This window comes from Primulina tabacum, chromosome 5 (assembly GCF_025594145.1).
Source record: "Primulina tabacum isolate GXHZ01 chromosome 5, ASM2559414v2, whole genome shotgun sequence".
NCBI lineage: Eukaryota > Viridiplantae > Streptophyta > Magnoliopsida > Lamiales > Gesneriaceae > Primulina > Primulina tabacum.
Genome location: NC_134554.1, coordinates 10181880 through 10205983, shown reverse-complemented (window position 1 = coordinate 10205983; position 24104 = coordinate 10181880). Strand labels below are relative to the sequence as shown.

Sequence of the window (24104 nt, the reverse complement as noted above, 5' to 3'; positions counted from 1 at the left end):
ATGGGATTCAAGAACAGGGGTTGGCTCCAAGATATCTCCTCTCTGATTGGCGGTGGCGGCGGGGACAATGCCGCCCTCCAGCACAGGAAGAGATCCTCCCGTTTGGGTATACTCTGCTTTGAAACAGCCAAAATCATGTCAAGATTGGTGTCCCTTTACAGATCCCTCTCCGACGAAGAGATTTACAGGCTGAGAAAGGATATCATGAAATCCGAAGGGGTTACTTTCTTGAATTCCAGGGATGAAGGGTTTCTCATGAGCCTGGCGTGCGCGGAGATGGTGGAGGATCTTGATCGTGCTGCCTCTGCTGTGTCCCGGCTTGGAAAGAGGTGTAACAATTTTGGGCTTAATCGGTTTGATCTGGTTTACACGGATTTGAAATGGGGGATAATTGATATGGGGAAACTGGAATATGGATCGAGGGTGAATGAGAAGAAGTTGCATAAATTGGAGAAATTAATCTCGGCCACGTCATGTTTGCACGCGGCATTGGATGGTTTGATGCAGATGGAGGTCTCTGAGAGGAAGATGAAGCAATGGAAAAGCAGGCAGATGCAGTTGCAGAAGGCGAATTTCGATCTTTTCAACGAGAAACTCGAGAATCAGCGGAAGATGGTTAGCCATTTCAGAGAGGCCTCGCTGTGGTGCGAGACGTTTGATAAAAGTGTAAGCATAATGGCAAGAATTGTATGCATAGTATTTGTGAGAATATCTGTCGTTTTCGGGCCATATGTTCCTTATCTTCCTTCGTTTTCAATCAAAGATCAGTTTCTTTCTCATTCGGGCCCGATCTCAAAGCCCTCAAAGCCGACTCTTTTACGGTTTCACAGCCAAAGATCGACCCTTTTCTTGAAAGAAAACGATGATGGCTTTATATCTGAAGAAATGTTTTCAAGAAACAACAATGCATTCCATTCTGCAGGGCCTCTCACTCTGGGCGGTTCAGGACTCGCATCGCGATACGCAAATGTGATTATTTTGGCAGAAAAATACTTGAATTCAAAAGAACCCGTGGACCACATCGATCGCGAGTCCTTATACCAAATGCTGCCTGAAAATCTGAAAGCTATTGTAAGAACAAAGCTAAGCAAGAAAATGAAATCGGCAGAGGACGACACATTGCTGGCCGAGGGGTGGAGGGATGCCATGACACAGATGTTAAGGTGGCTCGCACCCATGGCTCACTATACTGTGAAGTGGGAAATGGAGAGGAGTTTCGAGAAGATGAGATTCGATCCGAAGCCCGGCGTGCTTTTGTTGCAGACATTACATTTTTCGGATAAGGTGAAGACGGAAGCTGCCATTGCAGAGCTCTTGGTTGGGTTGAGTTGCATATATAGGTATGAAAATGGGGTATGATATAGCTTTGGTTTGTTCAATTGTGTGTAATTAATATGAAGCATTTTAAAAAACTTTTCATTTGTATTATATAAAAAGCATTGGTTGAGGATATTTGCTGATGGATTTGGTCATGTTCTGTCCATTCGATGTTCCATCCTGAAGAAGAAATGATAACATGAAATGGCAAGAATGTAAGAATTAGTTGGAATTTCTTGAAAATGTGGTGCTGCCAAATCCGGTGCACAAACCGTTATGGAAAATGTTTGGAAAATGCTTATAAATTCAAAGGAGCAACGTCCTGATTTCAGCCAACCAGAAGAAGACGCACTTGTGAGACTCCTCGAATACGGTGGTGACGAGCTTGTGAAAGAGCAAGAAAGTGTGAAGAGAATTGAGTTGGCTGAACTAAACCATGAGAGATTTTCTTGTCGCAATTTTAGCAGAATTATGAATTTTGGGAAGGTATGTTGCCATTTTGTTCTATCGAATCCAAGTACAGAAGTATTATCTTCCTGTGGCTCATTTTGGGAAATTGGCTCTTTTTCTCGTAGACTGGGCTTCATTTATGAAACGTTTTCTTTTAGGAGAGTGGATTTGGAAATATTTTATGATTTAGCTCAAGAAACGCCCAAAAAACTCTCATGTCTTTATTGGTTGAACCAAAACGATTTCCAACAGATCTCCCTTGGGGGAGCAGCTCAGTCAAAGAACGAACCAACCAAAACTGCAATTAATGAGTCACGGCATGGGGTTGATTACATGCTATCATGAAGGAAATGTTTTCATATGACTTAACGATGACAATATGTTTATGGTAACAAGAACTCGACCTGTAATGGTAGTATAAGATCGATGTATTCAAATTAAGGCTGCATTAGGTTCTTGGAATTAGATGTCATAAAATAATTTTAATAATTAATTTCAAATGACTTCAGTATCAGAATGGCATAGACATGACTCGTGAGTTAAAAATTATAATTAAGGGATTTGAAATTCGAAAAATCTCTGGATATCCAAACAGATGAGAATAATTTAAATAATAATTTTGGAATAAATTGACTTTAAATCAATAAAGTACATCACATCCTAAGGATGCAAATCAATTTTTGGGATAAAAACTAGGTCAAGTTTGCTATGACCTAAATGGCTCAGAACCCCGACAACCCTTATAAACCTAATCCTAGACCATACCTGAAATTATGATATTTTAAAATTTAAATTTAATTAGTATATATTTATAAATAAATAAATAAATAAATTACATTTTTTTAACGAAACCAACACAAAAAAGTTTACTAGCTAGCAGATATTGTTCTACGGAACATGTTACCCTACCCAAACCCTTTTAGTAGAAAAATCAATATTTGGCGCATCCTATACTCATTTAACTTAGCCAACCTATTCCAAAAAAGTCGTCAAGACATCACCAAAATCTGAATATAATGAATGAATAATAAAATTTTCAAATCTGATATTTAGAAGAAAAATGTGTGAACCACATGTGTAAGGTGGGGGACCATACATGTATAGATGACCACATGTGTAGAGCTCGCCTAGGCAAAGCCTTCAACACCTATCACACACTCTTTCATATGGGAGCTCGCCCTCCTTGGGCGAGTCAGCAACTAGGAGTTAGCTTGCCTGCATGGGGCGAGCATCTTACCCTTATTAATTTCGTTGACAACACACTCCATAGCTTAGCTCATCCTTGCGTTCATTAGCTCATCTTCATCTCATTAGTTCATTCTCACACTCCATAGTTCATCTTCAGCTCATCTATAACTCCTCAGAACTTCCTTAACTTCTCAACTCATCTCTAGCTCCCTTCCTCACCTGCCACTCCTCATAGCTCGCCTTCATACCTGTCACTGCAGGGACTAAGCGTGGGTGGGGGTGGGTGGTTGACACTACCCACCCTCAACTCGTGCGCCTTTGTGGGTATGTATTAGTGCCGTGGAGTAGCCACCTACGCTCCTATTTTTTGTTTTAAAAAAATGATTCTTTTAATTTACGAAATAGATTAAATAAAATTTTATAAATTCCTAAATAATTATTTATATTAAGTTTAAATATACTAAACATAACTATAAAACAATAATCTATTATTTATATAATTTAATTATTTAGATGTAATAAACATAAATATATGGCAATGCTCTATTTTTTTTTTATAGAATTTAATTATACATTTAAGCTTTAAAAAACAATATTTTCATAATTCTTGTGTTTAAATATTAAAAACTATTATTAATATCTATTAAGTTTACTATATTTATTTATATTTGTGTTGTCTTGATATAAATAAAAGACAAATTATATGCACAAAAGCATAACTAAATCGATCGAGTCAAATCAAATATTAATTTGTGTTTTGAATCACCTCGGATATATTTAGAAATAATTTAATATTTTCTAATGGACAAAATATAATATATTTATTAATTATAATTTTTCTATATTATAACATAAAAAATTTTATACGTAAAATCATATATTTTAAAAAAAAAATCTACCGAGCTTTTCCCTATATAAGATCTGTCCTTATTTCTGGGTTATATGTAATCGATTCTTATTTCAGAAAATAATATTCTAAAGTTAATATTATATTTATATTTTTTTTAATGATTAATTTTTTTGAGAAAAAAATTCGCCCCCTCGAGAAGAAGGCTAGCTCCATCCCTGTCTAAAAGATAATTTCATAGCAGCACCTGTTTGGGCGAACTCCACCTCCCGGCAACGCAACAGTATCCTATTGGGATCCTCCTACCTAGGTGGACAATCTTCGCTTCACCTGCTTATCTTCATTGGCAGACCCACTGTTTAGAAATAGACCTGAGCCCAATTGTTTGAATATGAGCTCATACTGCGCCTGAGCCTGCAATGGCCCACTCTTTAAATATCACATTTTGAATACACCTCTAATTTGTTCAGCCTTTTGGAGCCAAAATTGAACCAAAATCAGTTTAATTTTCAAGTTATATATAGCACAATTATTTAGGATTTATTTATGCACCAACTAGAACATCGTTTTCAAAAAACTTAGCACATCACCCATTGTTTGTATATTTTTTGTTTAGTTCGTTCTTTAACTTATCAAAGCTTGATGAAAAGTTTGATTTTCATCAAGTAGTTTGAATTTTTTTTGTTTTTGGTCTTTTTTTTTTTTTTTTTTACGTGAAACCACTAAATTCACCTGATGTGTTCATTTGACACTGAAATTCTCACAAGTGACTCATGTGATAAGAATAAAACATATATTTTACATATTAAAATATATATAAAGAAAAATAAAAAGAAAATGACAAAAAATTTTCTTCTCATTTTGAAGTATTGATTTTATTTTTTTCTTGTCTTTTTTATCAGATTAATTCTAATTTAAATAATATGATCTTTATTATCTATACATGTGTCATGTAAAATAAAAATCTGTGTCTGATAAATTATATTCGATGGATTTAGTAATCCAAGTAAAAATAAGATTCGAACCCAAACAAATCCAAGTTATTGTATGGAACCAATATTTTACAAATTATATGAATAAAACTCAAAAAAATCAAATTATATAGCTAAGATTACAATTTTTTTTTTTAAAAAAAAAAAACAATAAGTAGACGCCTCTTCGGAATTCGGAAGGACTATTAAAAAGTGGTCAAAGTCAAAGCCACTTTGTTTGGTATCTTAACAACAAGATGTATACACGTGTGCTTAAAAATATTAAGTATTTAATTATATATATATATATATATATATTTATTGTAATTTAGTTTACAACTTTTTATTAAATTTCTATTTTACTAAGTTATATTAAATTTAGCTTTAAAGAGAAAACATATTAAATATTTCATAATATATATTTTTATTTTAAACTATTTTACTAATTTATATTAGATTTAGCTTTAAAGAGAAAAATGGGGGTCGAGGTACTTTAAATGGAGAAAGGGGTGCTGCTATGATTACTACATCATGTTTAATTAGTTTTGAAAATTATCTTGCATGAGTAGTTTTTAGGATGGTTCTATTCAACTGCATAGAGGAAAATGCTGGAATTATATATATATATATATATATAAAAATGCATTTTATGTAAATAATTTTTTTTTTTTGCATCTCTAAAATACTAAAAATAGGTTGAAATACCATTTGGAAAAAATAACTGAAAAAAACAAAGGATAAAAACCTCCACCGTGAGAAAACCAAGTCCACTCACCGCCATCCGGCATCCACGGACATTAATATATTAAGGTTAATCATTTTCTTATCATCTTAATACCTTTGTATAAATTCTATTCTTTTTCTATTTTTAAACCATTTAAGATACAAACTGGTCATTATATAAAAAAGGGCTTAAAATTTAATCTTTCAAATAATTGTGTAAGTTTGAAAAAAATAATGTCCATTTTTTACAATTTTTTTGCAAATTTACACAAAATATATACATTAAATACATAGAGCCCTTTGGATTCAAAAAATAAATAAATAAATACATAGAGCCCTTTAACTTAAAGAAAAATAGAAAAAAGAAAAAATATTTAAATCATTTACTGAACCACCTAACCTCATATTGTCAAAACAATCGGACTTTCTTTTGCTTGCATAGATAAGAATGGATGTTTAAATATTAAATCAGTCGACTTTCTGGAAAATACAAGGAAACCTTCGACCCCACCCAGTTGAGAAGATTGTTGGGTCAACTTTTGTTAAAGAGCCCCGAGATTCCTGCGTGGGATACATGATTCAATGGCGTTGTTTACCATAATACTCCTCTTCTCTTTCACTTTCTTGGCGATCCCAGCTTCGTCTCAGAACGATGAATTCATGTATAATGGATTTAATGATCCGAAGATGAACATCAGCTTAAACGGGGTGTCACGGATTCATGAGAATGGCCTCCTTCAGCTGACCAATGAAACCAGTAGAATGATCGGACACGCCTTTTTCCCCACACAACTTCGGTTCAAGAACTCTGTCAATGGAACCTGGCTTCTCCTTCTCCACCTGCTTTGTGTTTTCGATTCATCCCGAGTACACGAAACTTGGTGGCCATGGAATGGCGTTCACTATCGCGTCCTTCGAAGGAACTAGCGACGGCTCTTCCTAGCCAGTACCTCGGCCTGATGAACTCGAGCGACGTTGGGAACTTCTCCAACCTATGTGTTTGCTGTTGAGTTCGACACGGTTCAAGATTTCGAGTTCGGAGACATTAATGATAACCACGTCGGCATTGATATCAACAGCTTGGTGTCCAATAAATCTGCCGCAGCTGCATTTTTTGGTGATAATTCTGTGAAAAACGATCTGAACCTCAAGAGTGGGACGCCAGTAGTTGCTTGGATTGAGTATGATTCGAGGACGTATGTCATCAATGTAACTCTTTCGCCATCTTCGTACAAACCTCATCTTCCTCTTTTTTCTTCTCAGTTGGATCTGTCTCCGATTCTTGTAAGAATATATGTATGTCGGATTCTCTGCTTCAACTGGTTTGCTAGCAAGTTCCCATTATCTCTTGGGTTGGAGCTTCAAAATAAATGGGGAAGCAAAAAGTTTGGATTTGGCTTCTCTCCCTTCGCTCCCAGCAATGAAGAAGAAACCAATAGGCCGAATTGTAGCATTTGCCACGGTGGCAGCTGCCATTTTTATACTGGCTTCAATCTTAATGGCTATTTTCTTGATGTATAAGATCAAGAACGCTGAGGTGATAGAATCATGGGAGCTTGAAATTGGTCCTCATAGGTACAAGTACCAAGAGCTCAAGAAAGCAACCAAAGGTTTCAAGGACAGTGAGCTACTTGGCTTTGGAGGATTTGGTCAGGTTTACAGAGGGACTCTGCGTAATCCCACAACCCAAGTTGCTGTAAAGCGCATTTCGCATGAATCAAAACAAGGAGTGCGTGAGTTTATATCCGAAATATCCAGCATCGGCAGACTTCGCCATAGAAATATAGTCCAGCTCCTTGGATGGTGCAGACGCGGTCGTGATCTTCTCCTTGTCTATGATTTTATGCCGAATGGGAGCTTAGATAAGTTCTTGTTCGGTCATCCTAAACGGGTACTGACTTGGGAACAAAGATTAAAGATCATCAAAGGCATTGCTTCCGGGCTATTATACTTGCACGAAGGCTACGAACAGGTGGTGATACACAGGGATGTTAAGGCCAGTAACGTGCTGCTAGACAGTGAAATGAATGCCAGGCTTGGAGATTTCGGGCTGGCTAAACTATTCGATCATGGCTCGAATCCAGGCACAACCAGAGTTGTTGGCACGTTGGGATACCTTGCACCAGAGCTGTCAAGAACTGGGAGAGCCACAGCAAGCTCTGATATATTTGCCTATGGCACTCTATTGTTTGAAATCGTGTGTGGACGGAGGCCGATAGAATCGGAACCTGGGGCTGATGAATTATTACTCCTGGTTGATTATGTGTGGAGTAAATGGAAAGAAGGAAAAATTCTTGATGTGGTGGACAGAAGAAGAATGGGTGATTTTAATGTACATGACGTTCTGATGGTGCTGAAATTGGGGCTATTATGTTCAAGTAACGAGCAAGCAGCGCGACCCAGTACGAGGCAGATAGTGAGTTATTTGGAAGGCGAGGCCGAGATGCCGGAGATATTGAGTGCGCCTGCGGGTTCAATTACTGATATTGAGAAAGGATTTGAAGATTATTTGGATGCATATGCATCTTCTTCGTTCGAGCAAACCAGTACAAGCGCACTTCTGGCTAACGAAATGCTGCATACAAGTTTTGCCACTGTTTCCACTTCGCCTAGTTTAGGTGCTGCTAGATAGTGTTGAGTTTTGAAACTCTCCATGTTACTCATCTATTTTGTACATTCATCAACTTTGTACATACTATTCAACAACAAAAAAGAAAAAAAAAACTTTGTACATTCAGAATTGTGTTATGGACTAGGGGTGTTCTAACTGATTATTAAAAACCGATTGAACCATGACTCTAGATTATTTAGTTCGGTGTATACGATTTTTTTACTAGTTTCGGAGTTGTAAAGTTTATGTTTACTATGAATTTTGTGAGCGTGTCATATGTACAAATTTAAATATGAAAACAAAAATCTAACTTCTAATAATAAACAACTGGAATATTCGATTTGGTCGTTAATTCTACCTCCTCCATTTGATGCCGAAAAGTGAGATTTAAATGAATGAAAAAAGAAAGCTGAATTTACAAATGCATTGGAATTAACTGTCATTTTGTATAAAAATACACTTTCTATAATGAGATGATTATAAAGAAAAGTTCGAGGATCATGACGGGCTTCTAATAAAAACTAAAGAATGTTAAAACATGTTGTTGGAACTGGAAAAATACGAAATTAAACTAAGATTTGAAAAATGTAGTATCGAGTTGTTGAAAAGAGTTCTTTTTGAGGACATTTTTTTCGGTTGTCGTTGGTGGCAAAGGAAAGATATTTTTTAATAAACAAAAGGACATGAAATTGTGAAATAATGCAAATAATTATTTTAGAATATATGTTATATTGTTAAGAATTTAGATAATATTGACAAATTTGGTGTCTTAATCCTTAATTTTTACAATTATAATATTATTTTTATTATAAATAAAATTAAGTAAAAAAAACCGTGTAAGCAAACATCGCACACGCACACGCTTGTGCATACATGATTTAAATGGACAAATTCACACACATCGAGGTACTGCCCTGGACGTAATCAACCCTTATTTGTGTACAATTGTAAAGTCCCCACCGCCATCCAATTCAAAGTGGAAAAGTCCGGCGGAAACTGAGTTTCGAGAAATTTACAAATTCGAGCAGAGTTGAAAATGCCGGTGCGAGTAGTCGATACTTCTTCTCCTTCCCAAGTCTCAGGTGCTCGATTTTTCTTCTTATCTTGACTATATATTACTTTTTCCTTTAGCATTGTTTGTTGTTGAGGTGCTTATTTGATTCCTGAATTGAAAATACGGGTTCTTTATTGTTTTGGGACTGAAACTTTGAATTTTGGCGATTAATCGGGTGATCTTGATCTGGGTTTTCTATATTCTTCCTGTAATTTTCTGGAGCATGAGAATTGAAATCTGTTGTTTTAGGGAGGAATCATTGAAGATAAATAAAAAACACCTTTAATATTTTCTATTTGATTGAAATTTCCTAGCTTTATCTCTACGCGTATTTTGTGCTGATGTTATTTGGATTTGCTTATTTAATGCAAATTGGGAATTGATATAGCTGTCTTTTACTTGTAACTGGTATTTATTTTTACTTTTTATTGTGAAGGTGGAACTTCAGGGAATACTTTACCTCCGCCTTGTTCTCTTTTAAGTGTTGGGCAGGTATTTCTACACCCATAACTTTTAATCTTGCTCCCGGAGAAGTTTTTAGCTTTTTTTACCGTCAATTTGGCAGAGGCAGTCTTCTATTTGCGATTACAGTTAACTGCGGACCGCACATATGTAGCTTTCTCGGAATGTTTTGTTGTGTTTATTCACATAGCCATTACATTTACTGGACATTGATTAAGCATGTATAATGTTTGACATCAACCATCTCATTAGATTGGAGTACTCGGCACATTGGTTATTGTAATTCTAATCGCTTCTAGATGCATGTATCTCAAACTTGATTGGAGAAGCTGATTCATTGACTTATGATTGATTTTGTGTAATAGTCGTATTTATTCGTTGAACTTGTGCTCACATAATAAAATATAGACAAGTTGAATTTGATGTTTCTACTGTGATAATCTTGACCTTGGGACAATGTTTTTGGGATGAGACAGCCCGCATCCTTGAGTTGAGAATTAAGATACTTGGATGATATTAGGTTAATATGTTTCTCCCAGTTATACAAAGTGAACTATATAAATGAGAAAATATCTTTTCGGTAGTGTGTCATTGCATCCATTGTTCATAGGTGTGCTTGGTATTGTTTACTCAACCATGGTTTTCACAGTCTTTCTCAGGGACCCAAAATGTTTCAAGTCTTCAGAAAGATGAAGCATGGAGAGTAAATGTGCGCATCCAAGGTTGTGATCTTGAGCACGGGTATTTATGTGGCACAATGGAGGCTCTAAATGTTCCTATGGCAGACACACCGGTAAGAATTTAACTCTTAAAGCATCTATTATAAAGGTCATATCACTGTGAATCTCTCACTTGAGGCAGCTGATTCATTGTATAAACATCTTGATTAGCCGTGGTTTATATCTATATGATAGCAATATCCAAGATTATTAACTGCTGGAAATCAGTTCACGCACATTATATTGTGCGCTTTCCTTGATTATAATTGTTTAATCTGGATTGATCACTTTGATCAGTCTCCTGGTCAAATTATCAACTTATAATTGAATTGTTGACTATCCATGCCTATAAATTGGAAGACTGAGAGATACTGTTTCTCATCAACATATAATGGAAGCTTGTAGGACTACATTTTTTGAGGCTGTCAATTGTACATATATAAGCCAGTTGAAAGTGCTGAACTCTATTCATTTTCTCTCATCCTGTTTGGTCTGGATGTCAGGTAGTTACTTTCTGGGAAGGGGAACTTGTCGACACCAAGAATTATACTTTCTTCACTGGAAAATGGGGTGCAACGTATGTCTTTTAATTCTTATCCTCGTACACCAGAAACCAACTTTATTCAAAGAATCAGGAGATGGTATAACTTATTGATTGAAGCATATTTGTGCATTGTGCATATACAAACAGGGCAGAAGATGACATAAAGCATTGGACAAAGTTTCCATCGTTTTCACCCTTATCCGTGAGTTTATGAAGCTTTTTCTTCGGTTTGTATTTGTATTTTCTTGATCTTTTTCCAATATTTTCAGAGCCAAGTAGAAGCTGATGGTGGGAAATCTTTGGACCTGAGTAACTATCCTCACATATTTATGGTAATAACCCATCATCTATCCTTTGCAACAGTTGTTTTAAGGATTTCATATCTAATTTTTGTCTTCTGATTTGGCTCAACAGAGGTGGAAAGAGCAATACTTTGTGAATGTTGGGAGTGACTGTGGATTGACTATCGCTGGCTTTTACTATGTTTGCTTTTCTTGTAGTGATGGATCTATCGATGGCTTCTATTATGATCCTAATAGCAGGTGAGCTTCATTTGGCTCGTAGTTGTACTTTAAAGTCACTCGATAAACTGTTACATCAATACATTACACAGGTGACCAATCATGGTTATATTTGCTTAGTGAGGGCGTATATGCTTGAGATAATGAGCAATATTTGTTTATGATGAATGTCGTTGCAGCCCTTTTCAGAAGTTGGAACTGAAAGCCACCAACGACGGACGTATGGGGTTTTGTTTCTCCACTTACGAGTTGCAATGAATTCATTGACAGATTCTGCTGACAGATGTATAGCACATATTATCTTGAATATGCTCTCAAAGTAAATTTTTGCGAGCGCTTCAGTTCACCAGTGATTTTAAGGATTACATGTAATTCTTGGGCAGCACCGGGTTCCCGTATCATGTATCTATAATGAGACGGAGGTGCTCAATAAATCTCTTGTTATTGTCTTCAGATATGGAGTCTGTAGGAAATTAGATTTCTTGATTTGATGTGAGATTTGGAAGCGTTAAATCACTGCAGTTTCAATTCATATCTATGTTTCTAAGACTTCATATTTCTTCCAGTTATTTACAAGAAATCACCCTTATCCAGCTCCAATGGCCTGTCGCCCATTTTTTTATAGCAAAAATCAAAGTAGGTACTTGTGGCGTTGGAGGAAAATTGAAAGTCCGTTAAAGTCAATATAATTGATGTTTTCTATACATACATATGTATGTATATATATATATATATAAACATAGCACTCTGAAATTAAGGTTTATTTATATCAATCATTATATATTACGTTTAAAATCATGGTCCAGTTTGTGCCGGCTCATTTTGATTTCTCTGCTCCGATCTAATATCAAAAGCATAGTTGCTATCTATTTTGAAAGGTGTTGATTAAAATCAGTTCCAACTTTGGTGGCTTGAGGCGGACTTGGTATATATTGAATCAGATATTTTAATAAATTTATTATATGTAAAATAATTTATTTGTTGTAGATACAACAGAGTTGATATGTTGGAAAAAAAATTTGTGTTTGGCACATAAATCGTGCTCTTTTAAAAGTTAGTATCGCGTTAAGATATATAGAGTAATGTGTTGGAAATTACGTAATTGAATATATTATGCTAAGTAGTCAGTCATCTTTGAGATTGTATACGTACTTTTCATGTTGTGTTGATTGATGATTTTTATTCAACTCTTGCAAATGTCGTCAATTGTATCTTTTTTATCTTAATATGTCATTATTACTTTAATAATCCACACATACAACGGTTGATGTAATGTAATGTTGACGTGATCTTAGGCGTGGATTGAATGCTAGCCCTAAAAAATCTAAATCCAATTGATTAATATGGGGCAATGGTAAGAGCAATAACGCAGAACATGAACATCGATATTCCTCGTGCACTCACGCATTAGTTTACTGCAGTCAAATGTCTCTAGCTGGCAACAACATATACAGGTCGGAACATCTTTTTTACGTACACATCCAAATGTAACCATTAAACAAGATAAATTAGTTCTTTTGCGATTTTTGGAACACGAAACCGGATAGATATTGTTGATATGTCTGCCTAAAATTGAGAGCAAAGGGGAAAAAAACCAGGCTAAATGCACAAGAAGATAATATGTTTTATTAAGATCAAATTTCATTTTCGCTCTTAAGCATATGGAGAAGCTTTTGAATTGTATGACGATCGGACAGTTTTAAAATTATTGAAGAAAATGGAAAATATTGAATTTTATCTATAATTATATAACCAATCCTTGCTATCCTTGGGAAAATATTATTATTTGCGTTCAATCTTTCGTCTTAAGAATTCCTATTTGTCTATGAGTACAAATCCAGATGCAGTTAAATATGATTGCAATGTGAATCATAAAATGGACCCATCCCAGCGCGTGCGTAAATACAAAAAATTGAAGACCAAATGTGTATAGTATTGTAATACCAAACTTAATTAATCTACACTTTCAGTCTCAATAAAATTGTATGTATAGTATTGTATATAAGTATATAGATAGATATAATATTCGTGCATACATATGATATTAAAATTTGGTGTGCATTTACCCCGTTTCATGAGGGACGTGGTGCTCTCTTTTTTACAATATCCATCACACAACCACATCTTGAATCCACACCCCCACCGTACCCTACCATGCCCCCCCCCCCCCCCCCCCCCCCCCCCACAATATCCATTCCCAAACCTCCCCCACCCACGACTTATATATTCACTTGTCAGAACCACCCACGTACATCGTCCCACACTCTTTCATCAAATTCTTGAAGTATATATCCCACAAATCATGTTGCTGCATCCTTTTTTTTCGGCTTCCATTTTATCCTAATATTGAACTTCAGAATTCGTTCTGTTTGTATCTTTTAGAAGATTATCCAAGAATGGAAAGCCTTCTCTGCAATGAAGTTTGGCTGATGAATCCGTTGCTTGCGCAAGAAGATGCAGATGATTTTCATGCGAAAAACCATGCAGTTCATGTTAATTCGTGTTTCTATTCGAGCAAGCCGGATTTTGAAGAAGTTGTCGGGATTTTCTTGGAAAAGGAGTCGAGCTACATGCCTGATATTGGCTACTCGAAGCTGCTCAACTCTAGTTCTTTGATCAGTACTGCTAGGTTCACGGCCGTTTCTTCGCTTCTTAAGGTGAGTTTTTACCACATAATTTAGGGGTTTCTTCAAATTCATGCATGCTGAATAGTAACAAGGTTTTGACGGTTTGTTTCATCTTTTGGAGTCTCAAAGGCGGATGAATCTCTCTCCGGGCACTGTTTTCAACGCTGTCAATTATCTGGATCGGTTCATTTCAATGACTCGTGAATGCCAAGTAAATATATATTGGTTTTTCTTTTCAAAATTCGCCAATTCGTCACTGGTTTACGCAATTCAAAAAATCTTGCAGGGATGGAAATCTTGGAAGTTTGAGCTTCTCTCGACTGCGTGTTTGTCGGTCGCCTCTAAACTCAATGAATCAACCACTTTCCCGTTGCATGAGTTCCAGGTCATTACTCCATTTCTTATTGCTTCTTCGTACGTGAATCTTGTTATAGCCATGCTAATGAAGAAGTTTGTTTATGATACAGCAGATGGAGAATTCGCAGCAAGATTCCTTCTCACCAGGCTTGATTCAGCAAATGGAACTGACGCTCTTGAAAACCTTAGCCTGGCGGATGGATTGCTCAACCCCATTTTCTTACATTGAACTTATGATATGCAGTATCGATTCCTTGAACAAAACCCGTCTCGACGATTTGATTTCACGCGTTACACAGTTGCTTCTTGATGCTGTTATAGGTGCCTTAATCCGCTGAAGCTGCCTCTTTCATTACATTAGTATCAGATAACTTTATAGTCTCCAAGATTGTGTCCGAGGAACACATGAAAATAAATAAATCCTATGTTCATTTATAACTTTTACAGATTACAAGTTTTTGGAGTTCCGGTCCAGCGTCATTGCCATGTCTGCAGTCAGATGCATTTATGAGAATAATGCCTCCATAACTCCCTTGAACACAATGATCCCTCAAAAACACATGGTAAATTAGATCATACCTCTAAGCAAGATTTTTCGAGAACTTGTAATGAGTTGCTATTTTTCTTGGTGATCTAGGATGATCTGATTAGGTGCCAGAAAATGATGGAGAAACTATGGTTTAAAGATCATCACAGTGGGAATTCTTTGAGTCCTGTAACTGTGTTGAAGGTGGAGTTGTACAACTGCTACGATTATCGAGTTGATCTCTCTCTTTTAAAGATGCCGAGGGTGAATATAATCAGAAAGAGGAAGAGGGAAGAAGCAGCATAATAAGTGATTTGAAATTTAATTCATTCAATCGATTGTGTTCAAAAGATCAAGCTTTTAGAAAGGGTGCCATCTACATTTAATATGATATTGTGATCCATTTTTTAAAGTTGTAATATAATATATTCTATTTGTGGAAATCTCGCAAATTGTCTTAAAATCAGATATATTACGACCTTAAAACAATTATTTTGTCTCTAAAGCATACCCTTTTTCCCCAAAATACCATTCCATAATATTTCTATATTTTTCATGAAAACTAGCAAATTAGTTGCACGCAATGCGTGTACATAGATTAAATTATAAAAATATTATTTTATATTTATTAATTTTTGTGCCAAATATAATGATTTGATGTTAATGTTTGAAGTTTCATTTTATTTTATTTCGTTTTATTTTATAAATAATAGTTTTGTAAGAAATAGTACAATCAAAAGATAAAACTAACAAGAAAATTATAATCTATCGAACAAAGAACTCTTGGAGATAGTGGCAACGATAAGAGAAAATTGAAAAAAGATATATACAATCGCGAGCGGAGCTCAAATCCGAGCTTTGATTTTGAACCGAACTCGGAACAAATTTTTTTAAATTTTTTCAATCTTTGATTCGAGCTCATTGAAAAATTTAAGGCTCAATTTTCACGGTCAGACATCTTTTTATTGTTTTGTAGTGTTTGTACTGAAAGCGTCTTCTAAGACCAAACCACTAGAGGCAACAGTCAATGGAACAAGGAAGGTCTTAGGGAGATGGAAAAGCTTCAAAACCGAGGAGTTCTTCAATGAATGGCATAGTGAAATGCTGAATTTTTTCTAGCAAACAAAAAGTTTGGATGCCAAAACGCGACTTCGCTACGCCTTTGTATTGCACTAGCACGTATGTTCTAGTAGCAAAAGAGAATTGGCTCCATGCCAATACAAATATATCTCATACTCGAAAGAAAGAAATAAAGCACCAAAATATCTGCATTTAAAGGCCCTACAGCAGATGATATATGGATTCTTTTACAGATACTTGAACCAAAAAAAAAAAGTAACGCTGATAATTCTGTGACAAAATTGAAACTACAAGGCCCTGCATATGCGTGTATCTATTACAGGCACCTTAGGGGAAGATTCAGCCAGTTCGAGTGCCTCCCCGAGTGACATCCACTGGTTTCTCCAGGCAGATTCTGCCCATTTCTTCAATCTCTCCCCTTCTGCTTTTCTGGTCTGCTGTACGGAAAGTGTTTGAGCATATCCACCTTCAAAAAAACCCAAATCATACCTCTGTCAACATGGAGGGAAACCAGAAAACGCATTCAAAAGTAGTCGCTAATTGAGATCAGTTTTGATGTCATTATAAGACTTCAATAAATTGGAGTGTGTATTATGTTTACATTTTAACAAAAAATCGTATGCTAAGGCATACATACCTCTAGCAAGTGCAATTATATCTCTACTAAGAACATTTTCACTGGCACCTACACATTCAAAAGATGACTTCAATATAGTTTGCCACACAACCTCTCGAAAATGGGAAAACTGAAAAGGTCAGAACAATTATTTTCCACCATCAACTTCCAAAGAAGGAGCTTTAAGCAGTTCGATTGCCCTTCTAAAAAGACCCTATAAAACAATAAGGAGAGCATCAATATTGCAGAAAGCTTCAGTAAACATGTTGGCAAAAAACATATCAGTGAATCTGTCTCATTGAGGAAAACACAATTCTAGTAGGCCACGATATCAAATATTGAAATATTTTAAAGCATTTATAAACGATAAAATTTCAGGTAAATAAGGAAACAGAAAGGAGACCTCAACTTAGTGAAAGCTTAAGAAAATATACAACAAGAACTGCAATATAGTTGACCAACTTATGCTCAGACTACAGAACTAGGAAAACCCGCAGCTTTAACTTTTCCATAATATAGGTACACCCAGCTCGGCTTTTATTTCTGCTCTAGGTACTAACTATTAATGAAGTGGAGTGACCAAGATCATGATGATGAAAATACCAGACATTCTGAATTTGAAACTTCAAGCAAAATCTCTGACCTCTTGAACTAAAAGAGAACTTGAGCGCTCCTTTGTTGCTTTAAGCTGATACATGAGAGCGATGCAAGTTAAAATGACACCTACCTTGGGATGATTCGGCCCTACGTAGGTCAGTAAAGCCACCATAATGTCAGTATAATTTGCACACAAGGCATACTCTCATTCAGGATAACCACGAAAATAGCATACCCAAGTGATCTTCCATTTTCTTTAAAGCTAGAGTCAGAATTTCCTCTGCGTCATTAAAATTCCTACAGAGGATAAGCTCACATTAAGACATGAAGATCGGAGCTAGATAAGATTTTGATGGAAAACTATAGAACTCTTTACAATACCCCATATGAGCCTCGAGCTGTCCTAAAGCACAAGTTAGCCGCAATTGCAACTTCCTCTGAAGTCATGTTACATGCTCCAAGGTTGTTTGGATCGGAAAAATCTTTGATCTCGGATGTCTTCTGAAGTACTTTCTGGTACAACTCTTTTGCAGTTGAATACCTCCGCAGGCCATGAAGGTATTCACCAAATGACAGACAAGCATTGCCTGTACAGAAACATCAATATATCGACAGACAACATGACTTGCATCTCATCTTCTCAAGAAAAATCCTTACTGATGAAAATGCTCTCTCCCTGTACTCCCTCAAAGAATGACTGCGCTGCAGAGATGCTTTAATGTCAATCTTAAAAATATAAAACCGAAGGGTTAGTCAATCATTAAGGCTTACCAGAGTGAAGATTGCCATGTATAAGCTCAATTAAACCTTTTACTGCTTTCATGCGAGTTTCCAGAACCTTGAAACCACTCCCTTCATTGATTTCTAGTCTGATTGTTTCCAGGAGTTGCAAGGTTAAATCTGCAGCCACTGATGCAGCATCAGCCTGGACAATTTGTATCAACATAGAGCATTTCGTTTTGAGATCACTCCCACAACTTCAGTTAACCAAAACCGATAAGCAATGTGGACATATCGGTAATGACTTACTCGATCACACTCCAGATAAATCCCTGCCAGTGCTTCTGCTGCAGCAACTGGAACATAGAAACATATAACCACTTCACTCAAAACACGAGTTTCACCATCAAATATACCATCTTAGGATATTAATTACCCTTAATAGCAATAGAAGGCAAGCTCAAATTTTGAATGTTCCGAAGTCTCTCAATGGCTGCCTCATTGGACCCTCTGAAACCATAAACCATAGGCAACAAACAACTCGATGACAGGTTCAATTTAAAAGATTTTCTCAAAAAGGCGATACCAATATTTCATAACACAACAGGAAATATAGAGAACAATCTAGGAGAACATAGAACCTTTCAAACAGTAAAGTAGAACGAGCAAGCTCGACCAAACCCTTCGAGTAATCATCATTCTGAGCAGACTCACACTGTTCCAAAATCAGTAATCCCCGAGCATATGAGTCCTCTGCAAATCCCATTTGGAAAAGATCTCTTTCAGTCTCAACACAGTTCTTTTCAAATCAAGAAAGCAAGATTAAATGCTTGTAACATAAACCTGTCTTCTGATCCCGGGCAAGGGCAGTAGCGTAGTTGATCATTTCTACGGCGACAGGGTTGACTACAAGAAAGCTATTTTTACTTGAAAATTGCCTGGTGTGCGGCAGCGCCGCCTTTACTTGAGGTGAAATCGGTGCTGGCTTAGGAAGGAAAAAGGAGGCGCTTTTTCCGATCCTTAAAGCCCTCGAAGCTTTTGTAGCGAGCTTGATCATGACTATGGAGATTCTTTCTGTCCCTTCTTCAGTTTCGATTGTTTGGGATCGAATAATCAAGAAAGTAATAAACTTAACAGCGTCACAGCGAATGTGGATTTATGAGGCTTTGTGATTTATTCTTCTGGGAGTGTTATTCTCTCTCGAAAAGTACTAATCACTCTTTACTTTATTTTTTAAAATTTATTATTTGACAAAATTTCTATTTTTTTTTATTTTTTTAATATATATAATCTTGATTGACATTTTTTTATATTTTGTTTTAACAATTAAAATTATTATGTTTAAATCATTTATACTTTTTACCATATATATAATTAAATAATATAAAATTTTCACTTCACGAGCAATTTTTTTTAATATATTTATATTTTATCTCGAATTTTAAAAAATATATAAACATTGATTAAACCAAATTAAATGCCAACTATTAACTAAAATTATATTTATAATATGATTTGGTTCTCTCATTGTATCGGTAATTCATTTAAAAGATATAAGTCAACTTATTTCAATTCATTATTTAAAAAAAAAAAAACAAATTGAACAAGATATAACATGAAGTTCTAGGGAGAAATATCTTTTGTTCATATTTTGATTAGATTTTTATGAAAAAAAATTAGTCGTCTCTATTTTTTTAAGTATTTACTTAATTTTATTACTTAGAAATAAACTAAATTAATTGTATTTACTTAGCAACAAAATCAAGTGATTACACAATATTATACACATCTTTAAATACTTGAAGCTATTTTTACAAATTCATAACATATTTAGTAAAAAGTTATAAAAATAAAATAGTATGACTATACTTTTGATTAGACTCGATTATTATTATTATTTTGATGATTAAAATATCTAGTGATATAAATTGATGAAAAATATTTAAAAATTTGTAATATTTCAATTATAATACAATTCATTTAAATTTTGATATTTTGCAATTGCTTAAAATTTTAAAAATTCTCCATGTTAAGAAAATATGATATCGATGATTGTAAAAAATTTTGGACTCTTCAGAAGTTAAAGTAATTTATTTTGATAATGCTTATTTTTATATTAAATTTGTGATTTTTTTGACATACGTTTTAGGGTTAAGTGCTTTAATTTTTGTGTGTTGATGTTTGGTTATTTATTATAGTTAATTTTAAATTTTAATTTTTTTTTCAAAATAAAAAAAAAATTAATTTTAAAATTTTTTTAAAAAATTAATTTTAAAATCAAGCATCTAATGGTTAAGTATTAATGAAACTTGAACAGGAGAAATTCGATGTTGGCCACAGGGATGTGCACCAAGGCAACGTCCGACGGCCCCAAGGAGAAACTGAATAGCTCATATGCCTCATAGCAACATGCAAAAGTTCTAAAGCGCGATATATATAGTGTATTTTCATGTGGGTATCAATCATCTGTAAGAAGCAATGCAAAGATTCCCTTGTGTTTTAAATTTGGAATGCAAATAAAAAAGAAATGCAAATTGCAGCTTAGCCACTAACTGAAAGTAGCCTACACAAAAATCTTTTTGTGCTTTAAATTTGGCAACATATGCTTCAGATGTGAGATCACCATTAGCGCGTCAATACTCAAACCATTATAATGCTGGTTTTCAAATTTCTTTTCTCGGCTGTCCTGTGCATGTTTTTGTTTCTCGGCGTGAGTACGGTATCGATTTCCTGCTGAGTTTTTATCTCCATTTTCTCATGTTTTTTGATAAGTTTGAGGTAAACGTTTATGCAGATGGCACGGGACACCAACTCATAGTAGTGAACAACTGTCAGGAGAGCATATGGCCGGGAATCCTCGGCAGCGCAGGGCAGCAGACTCCCTAAGATGGAGGTTTTCTCCTTAACAGTGGCCAAGAAGTGGTCAGGCAGAATATGGGGGAGGCAGTGCTGCGACTTTGACGAAAACGGGAAAGGGTCATGTGCCACCGGAGACTGTTCGGGCTCGTTACGCTGCCGCGGAATGGGTGGCGTGCCACCAGCAACCGGGGTGGAAATGACATTAGGGACATCAGCTTCACCCCAGCATTTCTACGATGTGAGTTTAGTCGACGGATTCAACTTGCCTGTTTCGATGAATCCCGAAGGAGGGATTGGGTGCGGTGTGGCATCGTGTGACGTCGATTTGAACACATGCTGTCCTTCGGCTTTAGAAGTTAGGCGGGAGGCAGAGTGATGGGGTGTAAGAGCGCTTGCTTGGCCATGCAATCCGCCAAGTACTGCTGCACAGGGGAATATTCAAATCCCAAGACTTGCAAGCCTACGGTTAACTCCAATTTGTTCAAGGCAATTTGCCCCAAGGCCAGGCCTATAGTTATGCCTTTAATGATTCTTCAAGCCTTAACAGGTTGCAGAGCTTCAAGATATGTCATCACCTTTATGCAATATGGAGCATATTTCTCTCTTTTTAAAATAACCGGAAATGTTTTATTAACATACATGATACAAAACATGATCAAATAATAGAATATAGAGCTGTAAAGCATCCATCAGTGAAAAACTATCTTAGTGTAGGCAAACAGATATAAATCAAGACTCGATGACAGAAAAGAGGAATTAACAGCTTCCGATAATGTATAAGATGAGGTTAGGACCAAAAAACCTTTTAGCGCTTCAGATAAAAATCACAAAAACCAATATTTGTGGAAACATATCTCCCGTCTCCCACCTCAACAACTACATCAGGATGCATTGTCAGTTGGGGGCCCTGGACCAATCAATAATGGAGCTTCATTCTTTATAGTACTTGGTTTTGCATCCGGATTCTGACTCATAGCCCAAGCTCTGAGAGGGGGTTGAAAATGCTGGCTGGCAACATCAGGAGGAGGGGCATCTTCTCCTGGGAGAAAAAGAAGCCCATTTTCACGAAGAGAAGATGGCTCATTATAACACGTGTTCCAAAGGGAGTCAACGAGCAGTCTTTCTTCTTTGGCAGCTGCAAGGTCTTCAGCACACATCTCACTGATAACCTCAACTCGTTTTTGTAGAATTTGCTTCAGTTTATTGTTCTCTTCATTTAGACTAACGTTGGACGTGCTTGACCTATCTTGAGCTAGGTCGAGAAGGCCCCTAAGTGCAGCTTCGCGAACATCAGCATCCTCACTTGAAGCCAAGTGCACAAAGATATGCGGGAATCCAAGCTCAGTCACAATACCAATGTCCGCCTCATTCTCGTGCACTAGATAATGGATCAAGTTAAGTGCTTTCCTGCAGATTATTCATATTGTGTTGGTTAACATACAACCAGACAGTCAGGACATTGAGCTTGACACAAACATTAAAAAAAATGCAGTTGGCCCCATTTTTTGAGTTGTTAACATCAAGAGATGTGGAGAAAAACTAAAAATTAAGAGTAAAGAAATCATATTCCAACCGCTCCTACTTCTTGTATTTGTAAGACACAAAAAATTATAATCTTCACGTACTAACCTTTGAAATCTCACATTCTCGGTATTCAGCGCATCTTTAAGGGTCGCATATCCATTAGCCAACCGAAATGCAGTAACTCCATCCCTATTATGCATGATTAGAGCTGAAAATGTAAATGCAACACGACCAAAACATGTCATCAGAAGGCCCTACGAAGAAGCGTCAAAATGAGACAAAAAAGACTCCACTTACATGTGATTGCACCAAGTGCTTTTGCACGAACTGTAACATCCGGATCTGAATTAAAACACAATAGAAGCGGTTCGAGACCATTAGCTTCCATGACTAACTGCTGACTCTTTGGATTATTCTGCACAATAGTGCTAACAACTTCTGCAGCCTTGGACCTGATGTTAGAATGGGAATTTTTCAGGTAGGACAAGAAGAGGAACCAGACCACCAATGGAATGAAGATCTAGAAAACAACAAAACCAACTTTCCTGTCAGCCATTCCGTGTACCGACCCTCAATAGGTAGACTAACATTTTGCTTGAAGTATATCTATATTCTATCATGGGCTCCAATTAATTATTTCCGATTATATAGTCCCAATTAAAAAACACGTGCTCCAAATAATCCACAGCCAGAAGATAAAACAATGAAACTCACCATTTGCCATATCGATAGACTCTACGTGCTCTTGTAGCTCATCCAGCATATCTGGAAGAATGCAAAAATAATTTGAAAACCATGCCTTTCAGGAACAACAAACTAAAAAATAATCCGAAACCTATTCTTACAAGATAACAAACAACAAAGACGCAAAAGAAATCCTCTAAAAAAGACCTTCAATATCTTCAGAAGTTACTCCCTGAGACTCCAAAACCTGCTCCGGGGTCTGCATAACAAGTGTTATCTCCTTCATTCGTTTAACAACATCAACTGTCTGTGCTTGCATTGCCTCCATAAACCATCTTCTATCCTCCTCACTAATCTCACAAGATAACCAACAATTCATAAGCATTTTCCACAAAATCCATACTTGCCAAGCCCAAGAAAAACGAAAATACATAGTTTAATAACTAATAATTCAAGAATGATTAGCAATTTCCTGTGCTGGCTTGTTTACACCATCCCATTAAGATATTGTCCAGGAACTAAAGACTGGGTTTCAATAAAATACAGAAAAAATTATTTGCGCAACATATCCGACCTATTTTCCAGTGAAGACTCCATGTTTACTCCAGCCCTCCAAAATTTGGATTCAAAACACCCCAATTTAAGAACAATCGAAAACTTACAGAACCCTAATTAGTACCTTATATTACCAGAAGGCTTGGTACCATCAGCATGAGAGAGACTCCATTTCAGTAAACCATCCCAATTAGGACCTTCCTTCGCCATTCTGAATCAAATCAAACAACTGTAAGAATCAAATTTGATCCGAAAATTGGTAAACTTGGGGCGAAATCAAGCTTAGTTATAGGCCCGCAGAAAATTAATCGAGGGGTTTCTGGAACAAACTCGAATCGTGGAGATTATAACTAATAGAACGGGTAGAAGAAGACAAGGCATCGGCAAAATTAGCGATTGTACAATCCAAGTGGGCTTTGGGCCGTGTGTAAACAAAGAGGCCCTGTTATCTTGTAACACTCATTGGGCCATAAAGGCCCGGAGTTATTTTCCAATTATAATTTTATTAATTTTTTTTTTTTTTTGCAAAATCTGGTTTGAGCATTAAAAAGA

General features: G+C 36.0%; 5 protein-coding genes and 2 pseudogenes across 6 annotated transcripts; 5 read left to right on the top strand and 2 right to left on the bottom strand.

Annotated features, from left to right (window-relative positions):
- On the top strand, window positions 1–2112 carry LOC142544107 (protein PSK SIMULATOR 1-like). Its single transcript, XM_075651187.1, has 3 exons — window positions 1–1353; window positions 1630–1803; window positions 2020–2112. Exons 1-3 carry the CDS (start codon window positions 1–3, stop codon window positions 2110–2112), a joined length of 1620 nt encoding a protein of 539 aa, XP_075507302.1.
- Window positions 2113–6039: 3927 nt separating this feature from the next.
- Window positions 6040–8242, top strand: LOC142546385 (L-type lectin-domain containing receptor kinase S.4-like; annotated as a pseudogene).
- Window positions 8243–9019: 777 nt separating this feature from the next.
- On the top strand, window positions 9020–11961 carry LOC142546387 (uncharacterized). Its single transcript, XM_075654072.1, has 8 exons — window positions 9020–9189; window positions 9598–9653; window positions 10273–10416; window positions 10846–10919; window positions 11034–11088; window positions 11156–11218; window positions 11301–11428; window positions 11587–11961. The coding sequence occupies exons 1-8, from the start codon at window positions 9144–9146 to the stop codon at window positions 11663–11665; spliced, it is 645 nt and encodes a 214-aa protein (XP_075510187.1). The 5' UTR covers window positions 9020–9143; the 3' UTR covers window positions 11666–11961.
- Window positions 11962–13671: 1710 nt separating this feature from the next.
- LOC142546386 (putative cyclin-D7-1) lies at window positions 13672–15359 on the top strand. Of its 2 annotated transcripts, XM_075654071.1 has the most exons (6): window positions 13672–14064; window positions 14156–14245; window positions 14321–14419; window positions 14505–14712; window positions 14839–14954; window positions 15029–15359. In XM_075654071.1, exons 1-6 carry the CDS (start codon window positions 13804–13806, stop codon window positions 15221–15223), a joined length of 969 nt encoding a protein of 322 aa, XP_075510186.1. In that variant the 5' UTR covers window positions 13672–13803; the 3' UTR covers window positions 15224–15359. The 2 variants fall into 2 exon arrangements, with proteins under 2 accessions (XP_075510186.1, XP_075510185.1); XM_075654070.1 differs by having other exon boundaries at window positions 14156–14419.
- Window positions 15360–16167: 808 nt separating this feature from the next.
- LOC142546384 (uncharacterized) lies at window positions 16168–19110 on the bottom strand. Its single transcript, XM_075654069.1, is given in 13 exon segments — window positions 16168–16463; window positions 16635–16682; window positions 16773–16827; window positions 17257–17357; window positions 17446–17507; window positions 17592–17626; window positions 17628–17797; window positions 17868–17912; window positions 17982–18135; window positions 18240–18286; window positions 18367–18440; window positions 18572–18683; window positions 18774–19110. Coding segments are annotated over 13 exon segments (1296 nt in total). The 5' UTR covers window positions 18988–19110; the 3' UTR covers window positions 16168–16284.
- Window positions 19111–20443: 1333 nt separating this feature from the next.
- Window positions 20444–21452, top strand: LOC142544106 (thaumatin-like protein; annotated as a pseudogene).
- LOC142546383 (uncharacterized) lies at window positions 21366–23932 on the bottom strand. Its single transcript, XM_075654068.1, is given in 7 exon segments — window positions 21366–22196; window positions 22419–22521; window positions 22611–22800; window positions 22802–22833; window positions 23028–23078; window positions 23205–23347; window positions 23677–23932. Coding segments are annotated over 7 exon segments (1131 nt in total). The 5' UTR covers window positions 23763–23932; the 3' UTR covers window positions 21366–21670.
- Between the last annotated feature and the right edge of the window lie 172 nt (window positions 23933–24104).

What these genes read in the sequence shown, in the direction of transcription:
- LOC142544107 (XM_075651187.1), top strand. Translation starts at nt 1, where the DNA reads ATGGGATTCAAGAACAGGGGTTGGCTCCAAGATATCTCCTCTCTGATT. An exon ending in TATATAGGTATGAAAATGGG is followed by an intron (nt 1,354 to 1,629) that starts GTATGATATAGC and finishes ATAAATTCAAAG; the next exon opens with GAGCAACGTCCTGATTTCAG. An exon ending in GAATTATGAATTTTGGGAAG is followed by an intron (nt 1,804 to 2,019) that starts GTATGTTGCCAT and finishes GATTTCCAACAG; the next exon opens with ATCTCCCTTGGGGGAGCAGC.
- LOC142546387 (XM_075654072.1), top strand. Translation starts at nt 9,144, where the DNA reads ATGCCGGTGCGAGTAGTCGATACTTCTTCTCCTTCCCAAGTCTCAG. An exon ending in TTCCTATGGCAGACACACCG is followed by an intron (nt 10,417 to 10,845) that starts GTAAGAATTTAA and finishes TCTGGATGTCAG; the next exon opens with GTAGTTACTTTCTGGGAAGG. An exon ending in CATCGTTTTCACCCTTATCC is followed by an intron (nt 11,089 to 11,155) that starts GTGAGTTTATGA and finishes CAATATTTTCAG; the next exon opens with AGCCAAGTAGAAGCTGATGG.
- LOC142546386 (XM_075654070.1), top strand. Translation starts at nt 13,804, where the DNA reads ATGGAAAGCCTTCTCTGCAATGAAGTTTGGCTGATGAATCCGTTGCTT. An exon ending in TCCCGTTGCATGAGTTCCAG is followed by an intron (nt 14,420 to 14,504) that starts GTCATTACTCCA and finishes ATGATACAGCAG; the next exon opens with ATGGAGAATTCGCAGCAAGA. An exon ending in GCTTCTTGATGCTGTTATAG is followed by an intron (nt 14,713 to 14,838) that starts GTGCCTTAATCC and finishes TAACTTTTACAG; the next exon opens with ATTACAAGTTTTTGGAGTTC.